The following is a 22,752-nucleotide window of genomic DNA, read 5'->3' as shown; positions in this document are numbered from 1 at the left end:
ATCATTGCTTTTAAATTTGATATCGAGTTTTTAAAATTTAATATCACGCTTTTGAAATTTGATATCAAGCTTTTAAAATCTGATATCACGGTTTTGAAACTTAATTTCAAAAAAGAGAGCTTAAATGCTTCTATAGTATGGCAGGTCACTTTAACATTTAATCCATTTGTCTTTTTATAAAATTTGATATTGAGCTTCTGAAATTTGATATAATTTCAAAAGCTCAATATCAAATTCCAGAAGCTCGATAACATATTTCAGAAGGTTGATATCAAATTTCAAAAGCGTGATATCAAATTTAAAAAACTCGATATCAAATTGCAGCAAGTTGATATCAAATTTAAAAGCAACGATATCAGCACTGTAACTCCTGATATCATGTAAAACAGATTAAATATTAAAACGGCCCGCCATAGTTAATGAGGCGCATGCGTCACAGCTGCAGCCTCGTTCGTAAGTCGTAGGTCGGATGTCCATAACCTGGGGACTACCTGTATATTAAAATGTACTAAGCAGTTACAGTGGTGTGAAAAACTATTTGCCCCCTTCCTGATTTCTTATTCTTTTGCATGTTTGTCACACAAAATGTTTCTGATCATCAAACACATTTAACCATTAGTCAAATATAACGCAAGTAAACACAAAATGCAGTTTTTAAATGATGGTTTTATTATTTAGGGAGAAAAAAATCCAAACCTACATGGCCCTGTGTGAAAAAGTAATTGCCCCCTGAACCTAGTAACTGGTTGGGCCACCCTTAGCAGCAATAACTGCAATCAAGCGTTTGCGATAACTTGCGATGAGTCTTTTACGGCGCTCTGGAGGAATTGTGGCCCACTCATCTTTGCAGAATTGTTGTAATTCAGCTTTATTTGAGGGTTTCTAGCATGAACCGCCTTTTTAAGGTCATGCCATAGCATCTCAATTGGATTCAGGTCAGGACTTTGACTAGGCCACTCCAAAGTCTTCATTTTGTTTTTCTTCAGCCATTCAGAGGTGGATTTGCTGGTGTGTTTTGGGTCATTGTCCTGTTGCAGCACCCAAGATCGCTTCAGCTTGACTTGACGAACAGATGGCCGGACATTCTCCTTCAGGATTTTTTGGTAGACAGTAGAATTCATGGTTCCATCTATCACAGCAAGCCTTCCAGGCCCTGAAGCAGCAAAACAACCCCAGACCATCACACTACCACCACCATATTTTACTGTTGGTATGATGTTCTTTTTCTGAAATGCTGTGTTCCTTTTACGCTAGATGTAACGGGACATTTGCCTTCCAAAAAGTTCAACTTTTGTCTCATCAGTCCACAAGGTATTTTCCCAAAAGTCTTGGCAATCATTGAGATGTTCCTTAGCAAAATTGAGATAAGCCCTAATGTTCTTTTTGCTTAACAGTGGTTTGCGTCTTGGAAATCTGCCATGCAGGCCGTTTTTGCAGGCCAGTCTCTTTCTTATGGTGGAGTCGTGAACACTGACCTTAATTGAGGCAAGTGAGGCCTGCAGTTCTTTAGACGTTGTCCTGGGGTCTTTTGTGACCTCTCGGATGAGTCGTCTCTGCACTCTTGGGGTCATTTTGGTCGGCCAGCCACTCCTGGGAAGGTTCACCACTGTTCCATGTTTTTGCCATTTGTGGATAATGGCTCTCACTGTGGTTCACTGGAGTCCCAAAGCTTTAGAAATGGCTTTATAACCTTTACCAGACTGATAGATCTCAATGACTTCTGTTCTCATTTGTTCCTGAATTTCTTTGGATCTTGGCATGATGTCTAGCTTTTGAGGTGCTTTTGGTCTACTTCTCTGTGTCAGGCAGCTCCTATTGAAGGGATTTCTTGATTGAAACAGGTGTGGCAGTAATCAGGCCTGGGGGTGGCTACGGAAATTGAACTCAGGTGTGATACACCACAGTTAGGTGATTTTTGAACAAGGGGTCAATTACTTTTTCACACAGGGCCATGTAGGTTTGGATTTTTTTTTCTCCTAAATAATAAAAACCATCATTTAAAAACTGCATTTTGTGTTTACTTGTGTTATATTTGACTAATGGTTAAATGTGTTTGATGATCAGAAACATTTTGTGTGACAAACATGCAAAAGAATAAGAAATCAGGAAGGGGGCAAATAGTTTTTCACACCACTGTATATGGGAATAATGTTTTTTGTTTCCATTTTAACAAATTTTCATCTTGATTTTTATTCTACTTTTCCTGGTGTTCCGTTATTTACTAATTAGTGGGTCTGACGCTAAAGTAGTTTCACGATTCACTGCCAGTGTCTGCTCTGCTCGTGTTTAATTGTCATTATTAAGATACAATGAAGGGGGCAGACTGCACAGAGAAAGGGCAAAACAGAATGAAATTAAATCTATAGCAAAAATAGACATATTTCTGAATGTCTTATGATTGTAAAAATCATGCTGCTTTTCTTTTCTGGATGTAGAATAAGAGAAGAGAAAATAAATACCAGCTAATTAAATGAGACGAGTGTTATCAGTTGTTGTGACTGATTGTGACTCTGCTTGGAACAACAACCTGCAGCCACAGTGGACCCCCAGGACCGAGTTTGAGAACCTGCTGCTCTGTAATAATAATAATAATAATAATAGATTGATAGAAATGGGGGGAGATATGAAAGGCATTATATAAACTCTCTCTGAATATAAAGCTACACGGGGTCCTTGCCCTTTGTCATCTGGGAGGCACAAACCTGGCATATGATAGTAAACCGTATGGCGTACGTCCAGAACAGAGCAGAGCAGGAAAGTCTGATGAAGAAAGGCAACAAGAGGCACACAACGGGCTGAGCTAAGCCCATTTTGTCAAACAGACGTTTCCCTGCTGTGCTAGTAGATAAAAATAATATGAAAAACATCACAAAAAGTCTGCAGCGGATCGGGAGTTCAAGCACGACGGGCTGCAGGTCTCACGGCTCGAGCGGTACGCGTCGGTGGGAGTCGGATTGGGTTTCATTCTCTTTTGCCTTTTTCTCCAACTCCCTGAGACCTTCAGTCAGACAGACAAGTAATAGAAATGCTGGGAAAAAAGTAGAATTGTAGACCTGGAGAAATGGCCGGGGGGTACGCTGAGCAGCACTTAACCCCCTTTAAGTTCTTCTGCCCTGCTCATTTGAACATGTCCTACTATGTTTCTACAGTGTGATTCACTCAGTGTGCCAATGAAAGTTTTTTTTTTTTTATCAAATTTTTTTAGTTCAATGCCATGCATCACTTTCTAGTTGGACACCACCACAAAATCAGACGAGTCACACACAGCCTGATACTTACATAACAAAGCAGTGGGCAGCCGTCACCACCCACCGCTTGGACACCACCGATCCACCGCATATATGCCGGCCATCCCACTGCAAACTTGCCTGCCAGGGCCATCGTCCTAAAATAGAGGGGCTGCCTCCCAGAATACGGTTGATGGGTGCTGATTGACGACCGCAGTCTGGAGAAGCAAAAACGTAAATGTTCATATTCTGCTAAAAACATTTCAAGTTATAACTCCACAATATTATTTCTTTTGTTAATTTAATAATTGGCTTTGTAGAAAATTCCATGGGGGGGGTTGTACCATGGAGTGCAGTAAAAGACGTTTCTTTCAGTGGCTTCATTGTGGGATGTGGTACGGCATGTTGGTGGTCTGTGGAGTTATAAGAACAGTGGAGCTCCAGCTCTGTGGGTGTGCGTGTTCATGTGGCCCCAGGGTGTTTAATGGGGCTGACTGTGATTGAACGTGAGGGTGCAGTCGGCTCTCCGCAGCTCATGATTGGGGTTTCGCACCCATGGAAGTATAAATGGAGACTGAGTAGACGTGAGGGGGAAGATCAAAAAAGAGAAACGAAGAGTGTGGAGGTTAAAAGCGAAAGGAAAGAGGCAGGATCACGACACAGTTGACAATGTGAAGGGGAGGCGAGCGGATGGCACTTGAGGGGAAGGAGCAACAAAGCACTCCATGTGTGCTGTCGCAGACACCGAAAAGAGCTTACAGGGGGTCCTGCTGAAGGCCAGGGGACGGTGACCAGGGACACAAGCCCGCCACTGCACCCCATGCTGAGGAGACATCAGTTTTGAAAGACAGCACAAGAGGCTCCTGTTGGTTATGAGTCCTGTTTGGGGTTTACTTATTAGTGTTTGATCTCCACTCATATCTTTGTTTTTATCAACAATTATTTTTCGACTAATTTATTAATTAAGGTTTCTGCACTGCACTCTGTTGGATTTTTTTGTACCCTTTGTGAAATTAAAGCACTGAGCACACTTGTACCTGCTCTTCTCTGTCATCGATGACCCGGGTTCAAGGGAGTATGGCAGCTGCATGAACCCAGGCCACCCCAGGTGGGGGGGTTCAGGGTCTTAAGTACCCGATTTCTGCTGTTGGCCACTTGGTCATCCAGAGATGCCCCTCCCACTGTTTAACTTGACAGACCTGAAGGACTCAAGTGAAATCCCCAGAGGGATACGAGAGTAAGACTGCACACAACCTTCTGTGGAGGGGCTGAGACCCTAATATCTTCACTGATGAGCCTGGTCTCTTTAATGTATGCTCTCTTGTAGTGTTAATTCTATTTTTACAGTTGTAACAAGTCTCATTACCATAACTTATTAAGTGAGAGGCTGAAAATCATATGAGATGTCTGCTGTGGCGAGTTGGAGCAGCTCAGTCCGTGAGAACTTCGTCCATTTTGTAAACTCACCTGAGCAGTGGAGAGAAATGACTTCATTCTTGGGGCACTCCGAGCTGAAAGACATAGCAACATGAACAGATGCATTAGAAATCAAGATCCATTCTGTTATTTACTGCTCCAGTGACCCGCACTTAGGCCAGTGACTCAGGTCGATTCAATAACGGATGAGTACCCCATTCTAGTGATGGTCGCCTCACAAACGATCGACTCTCTTCAGCGAGACGTATGAATGAACGGGACTGCTGGGGCGCACGCATGTCCTGCGTGATGTCTGTTAGGCCCCGCCCCTTCTGACAGCGCCCCTCCCTCTCTCGCTCAGGTCCGCTGATCGTTAGTCATCAGGAAGCGCTGAGTGTTTGCCATGGCAGTCAGAGTTGCATTTCACATTACTAACACTTTCTAAATGATGTCTGAGATGCTTATTCCCAGTATTCAGACCCCAATCTGTCTCTCCTCTAAGAGTACCTGCTTTACTGTCACTGGTTTTTATCCCCTGGTTGGGCACACACTCTAATTTATTTATTTTTTGCTCTCTCTCAGATCAATAGTATTATCAAATTGTGATTGTGGTGCTGTGGCTCCAAACCCTGATAAAAAATATGCACATGCCAAAGAAAAATCTATTAGGCCCATCATTGACTGACATAACAGTGCTGACCGCTGTCATTTATAGCCCTGCTAATGCCCACCCTCCTCATTTAGTGTAAATGTCACCAAGCAAGACGTCAAAAACTAGTGTAACTCAAGGTCTAGTGGCATCAAAGATAAAGGATAAAGAAAGCAGACTCGCAGCGCGCGGACAGATCCATCTTGTAGTAGCGCATGTCTTAGCAGACATCAGATTCTGTGGAGTTAACTGAGCTTCTTTGCTGTGAATTTAAGGACATCCACACAGCAGGACAGGCCTCCCTCTGACTGCCAACGTGTCTCTCACCAATTTAACCAAACCCTCGAGGAACTCACATTGGCCTGAGGAGCCATTCGGTGCTTTGGACTGAGGTGCTGGCATTGATGATGGCAACTTTGCCCACATTCTTCTCCTGCAGTATTCTGAAGTTCACCGTCTCCTCCACCGGGATGCTGCTGAAGGAAAATAACGAAGAATGTCCAAATGAAGCTTCTTGTGTACCTGCTAGCTCAGTCATACAGACAAGTCCACATACGACAAGCCGCTGCTCCCAAGTAAAGGCCTCAGATTCAACACCAGAGCTGGCAAAATGGAGTAAGGGTCAGCCAGATTACAACACTGACGTGAGCGGGAGAGGGAGTGAATAAAGAAGAGAGTGAGTCAAGGGAAAGAAAGAATAATTTTGAATTGAACTTTATTAATCAATATTCAACAAGTCATTTACAATAACACAAGTAAAGCAAATAACTCACCCCAAAAAAACAACACTTCATTCATTCATTCAGAAAGAAAAGTGATTAAAATGAGTGTGCAAGCCACTGAGTGAGCTGGGGATTAGCAAGAGAGCAGCACATAAATGAGAATGTGAGCTGACAGGTGATTAGATGAGTGACTGAACATGAAAAAGAAAGAGTGCGCAACAGGACAAGCGAGTCAACCAGTGAATGAGGGAGACAGAGAGCAAGTGAATAAATGAGAGCGATCAGGTGGGTTAATAAGAGTGAGTTAACAAAAAGGTGAGTCAGATTGTGTGTGTAGAAGAGAGAGGGAGAGGGAGAGTGAGTAAATGAGTGATACAGTAAGTGACTGGGTGACAAAATGAATGACTAAGCATACAGAAGAGTAAGTAAGCAAGTGGATGTGTGAGCCAGTAATTAATCGACTTATCGAGGGAGTGAGTTAAAAAGAGTGATTGAGTGAAGGAGGGAGAAGGTGATATAGCCAGTGAGTGACTGAGTATACAAGAGATGGAGTAAATGAAAGGGAGAGAGAACAGAGGAGTGAGTGGAACAGCTGGCTGCGTGAGCAAAAGAACACAAGAGTGAATAAGCAACAGAGTGAGGGAGTGAGTTGGAAAATGAGTGAGTGATTGGATAAGGGATGGAGTGACTAAGTGAGTAAGACAGTGTGTTAGTCAGTCAGTGAGGTAAAGAGTGAGCCAGCAAACACGTGAAGTCAGGGAGCGTGTGACTGAGAATCCGCCAGTCCTTGCTCTAAAGTGCTGTGCCTGGAGGAGCCCAGTGTGGACGCCACCATATCACCCCTGACTCCCTCGTCTCTGTTTTAGTGACTGACGCCTTTACCTGGTCATGCCGAGCTCCTGGCAGAAGAGCAGTGCCATGCTCGCACTGAAGCCTTGGTGGCACACGCTGTAGTACTGCTGATCAGATTGTCTGTACAGCCTCAGGAGTGAGTCGCTCCCCCACAGCATCACGGGATTCCAATATTCTGGAATTAAGAGGCACCAAAAAAGAAGATGTGGATTATAAACAGCAAAGGTGCTCAGAGCGGCGGGACTCTGTCCTATAAGCAGCAGCGCTTAAGTGCACTTCATTGGCATTCTGGGGGTCTGCACTAAACCACTCGGTGTCCTGTACTCTTTCATCTCAGTGCACGAGATCATGTGAAGCTCGTCTGCCATGTTAGCTCAACTCAACACTCTAGCTGTGCTCAGCCTGTGATTTCGACTACATAGCCACTTGAGTTCAAAGACAAAACACGCATGGGTTAAACGTCAGTCATAAGACGCTGGTCATCAGAACCTACTGGCAGCATACTGGAACAGCGTACTGGAACAGCGTACTGGAAATGTCTGCTTATAACTTGAAGTGATCAGCCACTGGATTGTGACGTATAAATGTTGTGATTGGAGTTGAAACGGCCGACCTCGGTCAGTTCACGTAAGAATTTGTTTAGTTTTTATAAAATGTTTGGCTTTACAGATAATTGAAGGGTCTTTCTTGTGCCACCCATGCTGACATATGGTGGGCTCAGAAAGGCTTGAGATTTCTTTTTAAATTGGTACATTTGACATGTTTTGCTCATCCATCTACACACAGTAAGCCACAACGACAAAGTGAAGGCGACTCGGCTGATTCCAGGTCTACAGGGGTTGAATTATGAGGAAAGATTAAAAGAGCTGAGCCTTTACAGTTTAAGCAAAAGAAGATTAAGAGGAGACCTGACTGAAGTGTTTAAAATTATGAAGGGAATTAGTCCAGCGGATCGAGACTTGTATTTTAAAATGAGCTCATCAAGAACACGGGGACACAGTTGGAAACTTGTTAAGGGGAAATTTCACACAAACATCAGGAAGTTTTTCTTTACACAAAGAACGATAGACACTTGGAATAAGCGACCAAGTAGTGTGGTGGACAGTAAGACGTTAGGGACTTTCAAAACTCGACTTGATGTTTTCTTGGAGGAAACAAGTGGATAGGACTGGCGAGCTCTGTTGGGCTGAATGGCCGGTTCTCGTCTAGATTGTTCTAATGTTCTAATGTTCTAACGTGTTTTCAGAAGGGTTTGAAGTTTATTAAAAATCAAAAAGTCAAATCTCTCCTTCCTTGATGTATTCGGACCCTTTGCTGTGTGCGTATGCTTTACTTCCCCTACTGGAGTCCACCTGTGGCAAACTGAACTGCTGGACATCACTGAGGAAGGTCACACAGTTCACACTGCATGTCAGGACAAAAAATAAAGCCATGAAGTCCAAGGGGCTTCCTATAGACCCCCATTACCTTACCTGTGGTAAGGCACAGATTAGGGCAGAGTAACAAAACCATTTCTACAGCTTTGGGTGCTCCCAGGAGCACAGCGGCCTCAAGAAAGACAAAATTAAATATATTTTTTATCTACTAGCATAGTGAAACATCTGTTTGATAAAATGGGAATTGGAACAAGTTTGGGACCACCAGGACCCTGCCTTGAGTTGGCCATACAGCTGGACAAGAAGTGCCCTGGTCAAGGAGGTGATCGTGATGTTCAGAAGTTGTCTGCTGTCAGAATGATGACCATCTCAGCAGCACTCCGTCAGTCAGGCGTTTGTTTATGTTGGAGTAGCTAGAAGGAAGCAGCTCTTGAGTTAAAAGGCATTTCAAGGACCCTGAGGACAAAGATAATCTGGTCTGATAGGACCAGACGCCGCTCATCACCTGCATGATGCCATTCTTACAGTAAAACCTGGTGGTGGTAGCATCATGCTATGGAGGTACAGCGACATGGAGAGACTGCTGAGAATGAAGGGAAGGATGAATGCAGCCAAATACAGGGAGGTCCTTGAAGAAAGCCTGCTCAGTAGTGCACGTCACCTCAGACTGGGCCGATGGTTCAATGGCCTGAAGCGTACAGCCAAGACAATGCTGGAGTGGCTTTGGGACAAGCCTCTTGAGTGTCCTTGAGTGGGCAAGCCAAAGCCCAGATGCAAGCCCCACCAAACGAGTGTGGAGAGAGCTGAAGATGGCATTGGGGGGGAAGAACCGGATCAACGGCCCAAATCCTAGCGTGTCAAAGCCAGTAGAGTCTTACCAAGGTGACTTGAGGCTGAAGTCGCCATCAAAGGAAACTCTGCAAAGTCCTCAATTATGAGTTTAAGTGCTTCTGTCAAGGAGAGAATTTTACAAACCTGTTTACTCTAACTCATTATGGGTCATACAGTGAAGATTGATGAGCAAAAATTGACAACGTTATCCATTTAAAATGAAATGTACACAAACACAAAAATGTGTGCAGAACGTGAAGGGGTCTGAAGACCTGCTGCTGAATCGTCTGAAGTCACGCCAGATGACACCATCAGGGTCACAGCGTTTAAGCTGGCACTGCACTGACAGTAACCATCCAAGATCATTTTTAAAAAGACGTGCCTGCTGCTTCGTAGAAATCCTCAGCTGGACTTAATGAATTTGATTTCGACTTTTCTGTCTCGACTATTTTTTTTATTATATCTTAGCCTGATCTCTGACATTAATGTTTGTGTCATTCGTTCCCCAGGTCCTTCTTTTTCTTATTTATTGTCAATTCTGTCATTCCGTACAGCCAGCAGTGAATTACTAACAGGCCACACTAGATTACATTTCCAGGCGTTGCCAAATGATCGGTTTGTTTTATTCCTAGTGAGGCGCTACATTCACCATTTGAGGTCAGTGTGGTGCTGTTGATCTCCTTCTTGACCACGCAGGCAGCAGCGGTGGACGACAAGCTGCAGTTTTTTTCCTCCTTGCATGAAAGGCTTGAATTCCAGCAGGGAAACTTGTGCTGCTTTGGCAAGTAGATGAGCTTCACTGCAGGAAAAGAAATGGAGATAGAAAAGAATGGGAAAGGGAAAACCATCCATAAAAAATGACACTTCTTTCCATATCAGAAGGCATTGCAGTTGCTGTTTTTTAGGCTCATTAATTCAGACTTCCATCCACATAAAAAGTTCATAACTCTGTTCACATCCTCCAGGAGTAGCATATGGTGGTGGTGGGGGGGCGGCTATGTTAATATTATGGTGGGGGCTCACAAAACTCAAAACGAGGCTTCAGACTCAAAATTAGCTGCCAGGTAGTCCGGACTATAGAAGCCTGGTACTCCAAATTCAACTAGCAGGCACTGCAGACGTGAAAAGGGGACAAAGCTTATAATTCTCAAAATGGGAGAAGAGATCCGCAAAAGAAAAAGAAAAACCCAGGCTTGTTAAGGTTGACCACAAAATGCAACAAAAATTAAGATTTCGTAAAATAAGCAATGTTTCGTAACCAGAAGACTGTTAGGAAGGTCTTCAAACCCAAACTGTAACCCACAAATCCTAGTAGAAAAACGTACAGCAGAAGTCAGAAACCAAGGGATCTTTAGAATACATTTTTTAAGGAAGAAAACATATTTGGAGTTCAACAAGCTTGGATATTTATGGTTCCGTGGCTCCAGTCTTTAAAAAGTCGTGTTGATGACAGTCGTGACCTGCAATGTCCCAAAATGAGGCCTCCAAAGTAGCTGGGGAGCAGGCCCTCTGTGGTAACCAGAGACGTGAGATGTTTACCACACCACAAAACACCGGGATTAAGCAAAACGAATGACAGACTGTTACAAAGATAAGTAATGTGCATATTCAGACAAGAAACAAATAAGAAAAACATGAACCTGATAAAGCTCATCTATTTATCTAAGCCAAAATGTGAAACAAGTGCCAGAAGACATCAGTTCCAGGTCTGTCACCAGAAAAACAAAGTACACAATTGTGAGAAAGAAGGATTTTGAAAAAATCCACAATCTCGGACCAAAATCTACCCACAGTTCCCATGTAAATATTGTGATGTGGCAACTTCTGGAAACCACAGCCCTGTAATTGTAGTCACATCATAGCAAACATGTCACAAAATGAAAAACAAAATGACATTGTGGTAAATTAATAAATAAATAAGTGGGGAAATAAAGAAAAAGTCAAAAACGCATACTGTAATACGTACATTGCAAAAGTAAAAGTGAATTTTCCATTTTACAAAAGCATCATAGAAAACCTCCAGGGAAAGATATGAAGCTGAGAAAATAATAAAAAAAGTGAAAGGACGTAGACTCACCTAAAGGATTATTATGGAACACCTGTTCAATTTCTCATGAATGCAATTATCTAATCAACCAATCACATGGCAGTTGCTTCAATGCATTTAGGGGTGTGGTCCTGGTCAAGACAATCTCCTGAACTCCAAACTGAAGGTCAGAATGGCAAAGAAAGGGGATTTAAGCAATTTGGAGCGTGGCATGGTTGTTGGTGCCAGACGGGCCGGTCTGAGTATTTCACAATCTGCTCAGTTACTGGGATTTTCACGCACAACCATTTCTAGGGTTTACAAAGAATGGTGTGAAAAGGGAAAAACATCCAGTATGCGGCAGTCCAGTGGGCGAAAATGCCTTGTTGATGCTAGAGGTCAGAGGAGAATGAATGGGCCGACTGATTCAAGCTGATAGAAGAGCAACTTTGACTGAAATAACCACTCGTTACAACTGAGGTATGCAGCAAAGCATTTGTGAAGCCACAACACGCACAACCTTAAAGCGGATGGGCTACAACAGCAGAAGACCCCACCGGGTACCACTCATCTCCACTACAAATAGGAAAAAGAGGCTACAATTTGCACAAGCTCACCAAAATTGGACAGTTGAAGACTGGAAAAATGTCGCCTGGTCTGATGAGTCTCGATTTCTGTTGAGACATTCAAATGGTGGAGTCAGAATTTGGTGTAAACAGAATGAGAACATGGATCCATCATGCCTTGTTACCACTGTGCAGGCTGGTGGTGGTGGTGTAATGGTGTGGGGATGTTTTCTTGGCACACTTCAGGCCCCTTAGTGCCAATTGGGCATCGTTTAAATGCCACGGGCTACCTGAGCATTGTTTCTGACCATGTCCATCCCTTCATGACCACCATGTACCCATCCTCTGATGGCTACTTCCAGCAGGATAATGCACCATGTCACAAAGCTCGAATCATTTCAAATTGGTTTCTTGAACATGACAATGAGTTCACTGTACTAAAATGGCCCCACAGTCACCAGATCTCAACCCAATAGAGCATCTTTGGGATGTGGTGGAACGGGAGCTTCGTGCCCTGGATGTGCATCCCACAAATCTCCATCAACTGCAAGATGCTATCCTATCAATATGGGCCAACATTTGTAAAGAATGTTTTCAGCACCTTGTTGAATCAATGCCACGTAGAATTAAGGCAGTTCTGAAGGCGAAAGGGGGTCAAACACCGGATTAGTATGGTGGTCCTAATAATCCTTTAGGTGAGTGTACACTAACATAACAATAACAAGTCCAAAATCCCCCAAAAAATGAAAACCAAAGACAACATCCAAATTTTGAAGATGCCAAAGAATCAAAAATGCAAAACATACAAATTCTACAAGCAAGAAATGAGAGTCAGCAGCACAAGGAAGCAGGGGGCTCAGCAATGGCGCTGAGGCAACTCAGGCCTTATGTCGAAATGCTGATGTATCAAGGGGACCCACCCCCTTTGGCTTAATATGAAGAAGACAAGGAAAATAACTAACAATTCATAAAAATAAATAAATAAAAAAGTAAAAGGAGTCCACGTGAACCCAAAACACTTGATTGTGAAGCACGTCTAAGGTTAGGGATGTTACAGACAGACAGCCTCCCTGGCAGAGTACATACCACTGTATGCTGGTGCCAGTATATGGTATGGTATATGCCGGCAGTCATTGAGACCACTGTGTGCCACAGGCACCCCAGAGGATGTGTTTCTGACGGTCAAACAAAAAATCAAAACCTCCTACCAAAGAGGCAGACGCTGAGGGAGATGACAATCAGACATATCAGGATTAACATCAGGATCTTAAATCTGCAGGCGGCATCAGTGGGCGGGCTAGCGACAGGCTCAACAGCACCTAATATGTCAAGAAATGAAAGGGAGAGGTTAACAGCAGGGTGGCACGTGAAACATTCGGTAAGAGCAGCAAACTAAGATGTGGCGATTCGCACTTCATCAATTCTGAACTCTGCGTACTTGGCATAACTACTAGAAGAAGCAATGAATGACTGACTGATTACCTTCTCTCCCCTGTGGCTCCTTATTGGCATCGATTTGAACCTGAATGTCAAGTGGGCTGGTCGTGGGCTGGGAGTCACTGGGGAGTTCAGCCCTGGAACTGATGATGGAGTGGAGCTCCGCTGCCAGGTCCTGATATGGAGAGGGGTTTGCTGGTGGAAGTGGCTGTTTTTTCAGGAAATAGAAAAGTTCAACACATTAACACTAATCAATTAGAGCATTTCTCAGGTATCTGTTTGAAGTTAGGGGCATTGTATGTTTTTTTTTTTTGTTGTTTTTGTTAATTTTGAGTTATTATTTCTCATATCTTTATATTATTTCTGTTTGTTTTTTATGTAATGTGATTGTTATAATATGCTGGTTCTATCCTACAAGGTCTGAGTATGTCTTGTACATGAAACATGGACCCCAAAGATTAGGATTATTTCAAATTCATTTTTTGCATTATGCATTTTTGTACAAAGTTTAATTTTGATGACATCTTAGTGCAACATCATATTGTTTATACATAGTTGTTTAAGAATTCCTAAGCAAAAAGTCCTGAAAATTATTCAAAATGCTCACTAGAGGGGGAAAAACACACAAAGGGCAATGAAGAATTGTTATAAATAAAAAGGTTTTATTTTTACAAGAAGCTCTGTTAATGAAAAATAAGCTCTGAGGAGCAGGGCCATCTTAACACGAGGGCATGCTGGGCAGTTGCCCGGGTGCCCCATGCTAATCTATGTATGTATTTACATTTGTATTCCTGTGAGAGGTTGTGTAGGTAGGGGTCCCAATGCACTGCTTTTCCTAGGGGCCTGTTAAGATGGCCCTACTGAGGCGCACAGAGGCACAGAAGATGATGTCTTCAAAACAGGCCACCCTAAAAGCAGGCAAAGTCCCAATACAAAATCCAAAAGTAGTCGAAAAACAGAGCACAGAGGTCAAAATATCCAGAAACTCACAAAGGCTGAAAGATGGTCAACAATCCATCAAAACCCACCAACGTCAGTGCATTCACAATGAACCGCAAGAGACTGTGAGTCTGGAGTGGAGGGCAGTCCCTTGCAGTGATGGGCAGGAGGCCCCGCCTCTTGGGAACCACCCACAGAACATGAGGAACAAGGCAGAATAGACACGAACATACAGAGAGTAAGTAATCAACACTGCTCACATAAAAAAATGAGTAAAATAGACATAAATATACCATAGGCACCCCAGCCAGGGGAAGAACTTTTTTTAATATTAATAAGATGTAGTGCAGTATGCCATGCTGATTGGTAATCCATGTATTCTAATGTTTCCTTATTTTTATTTCCCCCTGTCACCCCCCAGGTGGTCGCCATGAATCCCCTCATGACAAGTCAGCATTACCTCATGTGTTGTGGACGTGACTTCAGTTCAAAGGGCCGCATTTCTACCTGAGTGTTGCCCAGGAGGTGCCACAGGTAAGTGCAGACACAACAAGCCTTTATAAAGGGCAGCAGTCAGGGCAGCTCAAATTCCACCTCAAAGGTTAATAAACCCAGATGGCTTTGTTCCACTGTGGTCCCCATTTGTAGTCACTGGGCGTACTGCACCCTGGTGGCCCCCATCCACCAGTAAGTGTACTTGGGGGCCTGTACAAATATTCGTGTGGGTTTCTTTGTTGATTTATGATACTGAGGCAGGCCTGTCTACTGTCCCATGCAGTGCCCCCTGCCAGTCGGACCCTACTTCAGAATGCATATCCAAGATGGGGGCCACAGCTGTCCCTGTGCCACAGACTGACCTTTGTGATCTGTGCTTCATAAATGTAAATTGAGTTTATACAATAAATGAGGTTAGTCCAGTGAATCATTTGCCACCTTTATATCACTGTTAGTACTGTAAATCTTCTTTAATGCGACCGCCATGTGGGCCAAGATGGAGTTAAAGAGTAACATCTACTGTATCTGAGTGAAGCTTTAATTGGTCAACTGCCAGAAGGGTTGGAAAAAATCCAGCAGCTCAACAGTTTGGGTGGTTGGACTGTTGATCGTTGAAGGACAGAAAGCAAAAAGTAAATTTTTAATTTATAGAAGCCCAAGATAAGGCCAGGACTCTTAGCCTGAGGGGCAGCAGGGGAAAGCAAGTGGACATTGCAATAGTCGTAAAGTGAGTTGGACCCATTCATCTGAGTCATATTCTCACAGCATGGCATTGCCCTCTCTACTGCACCTCCTGCATGTAAAAGCCCACCTCATGCAGTTTATGTAAACCCTAAATGGGGTGCCAGTCCATGGCAGGGTCTGCTCAATCACACACACACATTTGGGGCCAGTGTGGACTTGCCAGTGGCTTAGTGGATGTGAGAGGTAAAGTAGGGTGCAGTAAAACCTCGACTGTCCTTCAGGTGTCGGGACTGACGTCATGACGGATAACAGAACAGCTAACTTTAAAATGCTTTACTGTAGATTAGCGAATAGTCATATTTATTTACAAAACAAGATATAATATTAACAAAATGAATTAATTCATATAATATTGTAACAACCCACGTGGATAAGGAAACTCAGAGGTACTTGGAGTCTTTGTTCCATACAAATTGTGCCCTGCCTTATATGCCATTATCTGGGTTACGGAGCCCACCTCCAGAACAATTAAAGAAAGCTTTCCCAACCAGTAAGTATCTCCTGCCTCTCACGCTCCCTTTTTCTTTATACCGCAAACAATCCTGCTTATTGTCCCCTGACTCTCTACACAAACCTTCCTTCCTTTTTCTCCTCACTTCTCCGGTCACTCCTGTCCGCCACCTCACAGAACAGAAGCCCCTCAGCCTGTCCCATCACTTACTGCATTCATTACTCACTTTCTGTTTCGCAACGGCGCATCACAAGCTGCCTGCACCTCACAATATATTAACAAAACGTAATATAACAGAATTTAAAAAGAAACTTACAATACAGGAGGACATTAACATTAATACATTAAAATTACTGTCCGTGGTTTCCATTTTCAACACGTTTTTTAATTTTGTCAGCAACTGTTGTTCTTCCTACTTTGTAAATTGAAGCAATCCTTGAAGCACTTTTGCCGCTTTGTAAACGTTTAACAATTTCAGTTTTTTGTGACAATTCCAACACCACATACATACATTTATTGGCCATAACAATGTATAGTAGATTAATTAAAACAAAAGAGAAACGCCGCTATACGCTACTCAAATTGAAGGTGTGTCGCTGACACTGCGATTTCAAAATGCGCCCTGACATGTGGTGCTGGGGGTCTACAGAGGAGAGAGTTATTCCAGTGTGCCGAGCTCTCAGCGTACCACACAGCAGCAGTAGTACAGTCATAGGTAGCAGTCAGAGTTTGTATTTTTAAATTTTAGCCCTGGTTGTTAACAGAGACTGACGGATAATTGAGTGACAGATAATCAAGATTTTAAAACTCAGAGAGGCATCTGGGATCCCACCAGCCGAGACTGGCACATGTCACTCCTGGATGTGACCTGGATGAAGGAATGTGATCTCCAGCTCAACCTGGCACAAATGGACCTTCTGTCTCGTCAGCAGCTCACCTCTGTTTAGCTTTTCTCACTATCACTAAGTCCCACCAAGACAGTAACACAGTTTGGGGTGTTCACCAATGACCAAGTATCCTTCACTGAGCATGTTACAACTCTCTGTTGGTCCTGTGGATTCACTCCATACAACATCTGGAAGACTGAACCATATTTAACAGAGTAGGCAGCACAATTCCTGCTCCAGGCTTTGGTCTTGTCACATCAGGACTGCCATAAGTCTTTAATAGTAATAATAATAATAATACATTTTATTTATATAGCGCCTTTCCCATGCTCAAGGCACTTAGCAGTACTCTTTGCCTTAACCTTGTGGCCAATGGCAAAACGAAAAAGACAGCTTGGTAGAGCCCAATAATGAAAGGTTTCCCAGGCTGTAAAAGGCATGGGCAACTCCTCAGAGTCTTCTCCAGCTCTAACTTCTGACGTCATTCTGCCTGGTTTTATAGAGCCAAGCCAAAATGGATGTGGTCAACTCTGGGCACTGCAGCCGAGGTCAGATGCCCCCACTGATTGGCTGTTTGGAGTTGCAGTGAAAAAGGAGAGACAGTTAGTGAGAGTGCCCGCTCTCATCCTGGATTTGTACTGCTTACCTCAGAAGAGCCAGGAAGGAGATCGCCAGATGCCCATGCATGGATTATAGGGAGCTGTACCTGTCATTTGTACCAGCGAAGGGCAACACTGCATCAGCTAGAATAGCTAGAATCTCTGCACGTCTCACTGACACAGCAACCTGGATGAAGGAATATGATCTCCAGCTCAACCTGGCAAAGACAGACCTTCTGTCTCTTCAGAAACCCACCTCTGTTTAGCTTTTCTCACTATCACTAAGTCCTATCAAGACAGTAACACAAATGTTGGGATGTTCACCAATGACCAAGTATCCTTCACTGAGCATGTTACAACTGTCTCTTAGTCCTGTGGATTCACTCCATACAACATCTGGAAGACTGGACCATATTTAACAGAGTAGGCAGCACAACTTCTGTTCCAGGCTTTGGTCTTCTCACATCAGGACTGCCATAAGTCTTTGCAGGAGTATTGGCATCTGTCACCAAGCCACTGTAGATGATCCAAAACTCAACAAGGCATCCGGGATTCCACCAGCCAAGACTGGCACATGTCACTCCTCTGTTCAGATCACTGCATTGGCTTTCTGTGGTGGCATGGATTAAGTTCAAGTCCTTGGTGCTCAGCTACAGAGTAGTCGGTGGGTCAGCATTTACAGCACATATGGAGGCACTTGTGAGGTCCTGAGTTCCCCCTTGACCACTTAGATCTGCTGATGAAAGGTGATGCCACCACTGCGTGGCATTTATATCTGTGCTATGCAAATTAATGGCTTCCTCAATGTCTTTAAGAAGCCTTTGAAGGCCGTCTTTTTACCTAATCAATTTCTGTGCAAGTTAGGATTGTATTATCTACAGGGTGGTCCAGATCTAATTATGCAATTTTCATTATGCTATAACTTATTAAGTTTATTACATAGAAAATCACCCAAAAAATCCCGGACCATCGAAAAGTGTGCGAACTGCCGACATGAAGAATCATCTTCGCGCCGAACTGGAATCGTCCCCGCATAAATCAAAGTCTCCAGATGATCTGGAGCTGCATAATTAGATCTTGACCACCCTGTAGGAATTATAACTTGATTGTATTTTGTTCTGAGCTCTTCACTTGTGGTGCTCAATCTTGCTCACCTTGTCCTATCACGCTTATTCCCAAAACTGTCGCCATGACTGACGTTGACCTCTTTTGTAAGACGTATTGGATAAAAGCATCTGCTAAGTAAACAAATGTAGATGTAATGTAAATGACCGTCCAAGAATATCCTTCCTGGCACTAACAAATAAAACTTGTAATAAAGTGGAAAGTGAAATTTTAAAAATAATGAAATTCATAGTGAAATTCACAGTAAGTGCTGGAGTTTTATCTACACGGTAGTTACCTCCTGTAAGTTGTCCACAATCCTCGGCGCTCAAACTGTCCCCTCTAGCACATCGCCACAAGTCATTACCTACATTGGCCACTGGGGGCATCAGGGAGTTCATTTAACACGTGAATGCCGGCGTTTCAGGCGGCCAGCCTCCCACCCACGCCGGCTTCACTTCATTCCGACTCAAGCTGATGTTTATTGGCCATAACAATGTATAGTAGATTAATTATAATAAAAGAGAAAAGGCTCTGCTATATGCTATTAAAACTGAAGGTGCGTCAGATTTCAAAATGCGGCCAGACGTGCTGCTGGAGGCTACAGAGGGGAGAATTACTAAAGTGTGCAGAGCTCTCAGCGTACCACACAGCAGCAACACTGAAAAAAGTCTAACATGGATGTTGTTCATTCAACGTAACTTTTCTCTTTCAAGCAACTTAAGATTAGTCATTAAGTGTTGTAGCTTTAAATATTTGGCTTCAGATCTCAATCAAAGTAAAAAATGTTGTTTGTACCAAAGTACTGTAAGTTATGGTGGAGGAAATAAACATAAAAATCTATTTCAGTTACCCTAATATTTTAGGTTGTTCGTGTGCTGCTGTGTTTGAGGGCCGTTTGTATTTTCTTTCAGTCGAACTTCCCAACTGGCAACAATGAAGAAGCCTTTCCTGAGTGGAGTGGACGTGGCTGTCCAGGTCTGGTCATCTTCAGCAGCAGGCGTTTATAGCGGAGGATTTCTGGTAAGTAACCCTGATCCTCAACTGTTCATTTTAAGTATAAGAACTCGTAATAAAAGATATTTTAAAGAAAGCTGTAGAAACGTTTAATACTTTTTTGTTGTATATTTAAGATTTACACTACAAAATGCTTGTGTATTTGCACTAGATTTTAAAATAAATGTAAAGAGTACAGCTTTAGAATGTGTTATATTCATAATATTTTTAATAGCACAAAAACAGGTTATGACCAATAAATCATTTTAAATTGTAACAACTTAAAAAATAGATTTACTTAATTATAAAACAAGTGAATTGCACCCAATCACTCTAAATGATTTGCTTCAACATACGTGGGTTCAATAAGATAAAAACAATTCTATTGGTTCAGATTGAAAATATGAAGTGTGAATCATTACCTGAATTATTTGAAGTTGAATGGCGGTTATACTTTTTCAGTGTAGTAGTACAGTCATAGGTAACAGTCAGAGTTTTTATTTTTATTTTTTGGCCCTGGTGGTTAACAGAGACTGACGGATAATTGAGTGACAGATAATCGAGATTTTACTGTACCTGAAAATGAATAACACAGACATGGGGAGAAGTGCAAACTGCAAACATGGATGACGATTCAACTCCAGGACACTAAATAAGTGAGGCAGCAGCACAAACCACAGTGCCAGCCATTTTAGAGACACGTTATTAAAAATTACAAACAGGCTGTTGATTTAATGGATCTGGCAAAATTGTGCTGGGTAAAAGTAAATAGACATCCATCCATTCATCCATCTTCCAAACCTGCTTATCCTGAGCAGGGCCACATTAATGAACATCCAGCTTAGCATCTAATTATGAAGACACACACACTTACCACCTCCATATTGGTCTTTGCACAATTGTATTGTAAACCAAAGAATCCCTGAGAACTCTGGTATCTAGCGCTGAGATGAATGCTTCAGATGTGCAGAATCATCACTGCCTTTAAATGGACATTCTGCAGATCCCATAGATGATCAAAATGCAGCTTCTAGGCCAAAAAACATAGAAGGTTTTATTAGATTTGAATAAATGAAGTGTATTATGACATGTTGAATGTTTGTAGGACATGCAAGTAAGAATGTTACTGGACTGTAAACATGACTGTTGTAATACTACTACATGATATAATCCACCATTCCACCAAGATGGCTCAGCTCTTGTTACCATTGGAGATGTGTAACGGCTGGCTAGAGCTACCAACATGCCATCTGTCCTCATCCTACTAGATCTCTCCTCACGGTCTACTGCCAGATCCTCCATGCCACCCTCTCTGGCCTTGGCATCACTGGGGCTGCCCTAAGAGGTTTTAACCCGTCATGAGAAGATTCCACTGCATGTCTTGGTCAGGAGAGATGTCAGTGGTGCACCAGGCAAGCACAAGGGTGCACCAAGGATCACTGCCTGGTCCTTTCCTCTTCTCTCTCTACACCTAATTACTAGGCCTTAATGTCCAGTGGTGGACAGAGCAGAAGAGCCACTTTGAATGTTTGGGCACCAGCTGGGAGGTAATAAGCAAAAACACTAAACCTTGTGGCCAATGGCAAAACGAAAAAGACAGCTTGGTAGAGCCCAATAATGAAAGGTTTCCCAGGCGGTAAAAGGCATGGGCAACTCCTCAGAGTCTTCTCCAGCTCTAACTTCTGACGTCATTCTGCCTGGTTTTATATAGCCAAGCCGAAATGGATGTGGTCAACTCTGGGCACTGCAGCCGAGGTTAGATGCCTTTTTCTCCTCACTTCTCCAGTCACTCCTGTCCGCCACCTCACAGAACAGAAGCCCCTCAGCCTGTCCCATCACTTACTGCATTCATTACTCACTTTCTGTTTCGCAACGGCGCATCACAAGCTGCCTGCACCTCACAATATATTAACAAAACGTAATATAACAGAATTTAAAAAGAAACTTACAATACAGGAGGACATTAACATTAATACATTAAAATTACTGTCCGTGGTTTCCATTTTCAACACGTTTTTTAATTTTGTCAGCAACTGTTGTTCTTCCTACTTTGTAAATTGAAGCAATCCTTGAAGCACTTTTGCCGCTTTGTAAACGTTTAACAATTTCAGTTTTTTGTGACAATTCCAACACCACATACATACATTTATTGGCCATAACAATGTATAGTAGATTAATTAAAACAAAAGAGAAACGCCGCTATACGCTACTCAAATTGAAGGTGTGTCGCTGACACTGCGATTTCAAAATGCGCCCTGACATGTGGTGCTGGGGGTCTACAGAGGAGAGAGTTATTCCAGTGTGCCGAGCTCTCAGCGTACCACACAGCAGCAGTAGTACAGTCATAGGTAGCAGTCAGAGTTTGTATTTTTAAATTTTAGCCCTGGTTGTTAACAGAGACTGACGGATAATTGAGTGACAGATAATCAAGATTTTAAAACTCAGAGAGGCATCTGGGATCCCACCAGCCGAGACTGGCACATGTCACTCCTGGATGTGACCTGGATGAAGGAATGTGATCTCCAGCTCAACCTGGCACAAATGGACCTTCTGTCTCGTCAGCAGCTCACCTCTGTTTAGCTTTTCTCACTATCACTAAGTCCCACCAAGACAGTAACACAGTTTGGGGTGTTCACCAATGACCAAGTATCCTTCACTGAGCATGTTACAACTCTCTGTTGGTCCTGTGGATTCACTCCATACAACATCTGGAAGACTGAACCATATTTAACAGAGTAGGCAGCACAATTCCTGCTCCAGGCTTTGGTCTTGTCACATCAGGACTGCCATAAGTCTTTAATAGTAATAATAATAATAATACATTTTATTTATATAGCGCCTTTCCCATGCTCAAGGCACTTAGCAGTACTCTTTGCCTTAACCTTGTGGCCAATGGCAAAACGAAAAAGACAGCTTGGTAGAGCCCAATAATGAAAGGTTTCCCAGGCTGTAAAAGGCATGGGCAACTCCTCAGAGTCTTCTCCAGCTCTAACTTCTGACGTCATTCTGCCTGGTTTTATAGAGCCAAGCCAAAATGGATGTGGTCAACTCTGGGCACTGCAGCCGAGGTCAGATGCCCCCACTGATTGGCTGTTTGGAGTTGCAGTGAAAAAGGAGAGACAGTTAGTGAGAGTGCCCGCTCTCATCCTGGATTTGTACTGCTTACCTCAGAAGAGCCAGGAAGGAGATCGCCAGATGCCCATGCATCTCCTTTTCGACTGCTTAGGTCTGCTGATGAAAGGTGATGCCACCACTGCATGGCATGAAATCTCTGCTATGCAAATGAATGGCTTCCTCAATGTGTTTAAGAAGCCTTTGAAGGTCGTCTTTTTACTTAATCGATTTCTGTGCAAGTTAGGATTTTATTATCTAGGAACCGGAACTTGACTTTATTTCGATCTGAGCTGTTCACTTGTGATGCTCAGTCTTGCTCAC

At 43.0% G+C, this 22,752-nt stretch overlaps 1 protein-coding gene and 1 long non-coding RNA gene across 4 annotated transcripts in view; one reads left to right on the top strand and one right to left on the bottom strand.

The window, feature by feature from the left end:
* The window catches only part of LOC120540110 (transmembrane protease serine 5-like), a 36,728-nt gene that overhangs the window by 8,220 nt on the left and 5,756 nt on the right, over window positions 1-22,752 (bottom strand). For 2 of the 3 annotated variants that reach the window (XM_039770602.1, XM_039770600.1), the window contains exons 2-9: window positions 20,192-20,347; window positions 13,148-13,310; window positions 12,874-12,984; window positions 9,723-9,872; window positions 6,897-7,041; window positions 5,649-5,768; window positions 4,695-4,738; window positions 3,280-3,445 (exon numbers count right to left, since the gene is read on the bottom strand). In XM_039770602.1, the coding sequence (XP_039626536.1) occupies window positions 3,280-3,445; window positions 4,695-4,738; window positions 5,649-5,768; window positions 6,897-7,041; window positions 9,723-9,872; window positions 12,874-12,984; window positions 13,148-13,310; window positions 20,192-20,200 (908 nt within the window). In that variant the 5' untranslated portion in view covers window positions 20,201-20,347. The remainder of the gene's footprint in view (window positions 1-3,279; window positions 3,446-4,694; window positions 4,739-5,648; window positions 5,769-6,896; window positions 7,042-9,722; window positions 9,873-12,873; window positions 12,985-13,147; window positions 13,311-20,191; window positions 20,348-22,752) is intronic. The other variant, XM_039770601.1, reaches the window with a different exon arrangement.
* LOC120540113 overlaps window positions 14,469-22,752 on the top strand; it is a 96,375-nt gene continuing 88,091 nt past the window's right edge. The window contains exons 1-2 of the long non-coding RNA XR_005635752.1: window positions 14,469-14,575; window positions 19,236-19,344. This is a non-coding gene — a long non-coding RNA (uncharacterized LOC120540113). The remainder of the gene's footprint in view (window positions 14,576-19,235; window positions 19,345-22,752) is intronic.

Source organism: Polypterus senegalus, chromosome 12 (genome assembly GCF_016835505.1).
Source record: "Polypterus senegalus isolate Bchr_013 chromosome 12, ASM1683550v1, whole genome shotgun sequence".
Taxonomy (NCBI): Eukaryota; Metazoa; Chordata; class Cladistia; order Polypteriformes; family Polypteridae; genus Polypterus; species Polypterus senegalus.
The sequence above is the reverse complement of the archived record's forward strand: the minus strand, read 5'-3'. Positions and strand labels throughout refer to the sequence as shown.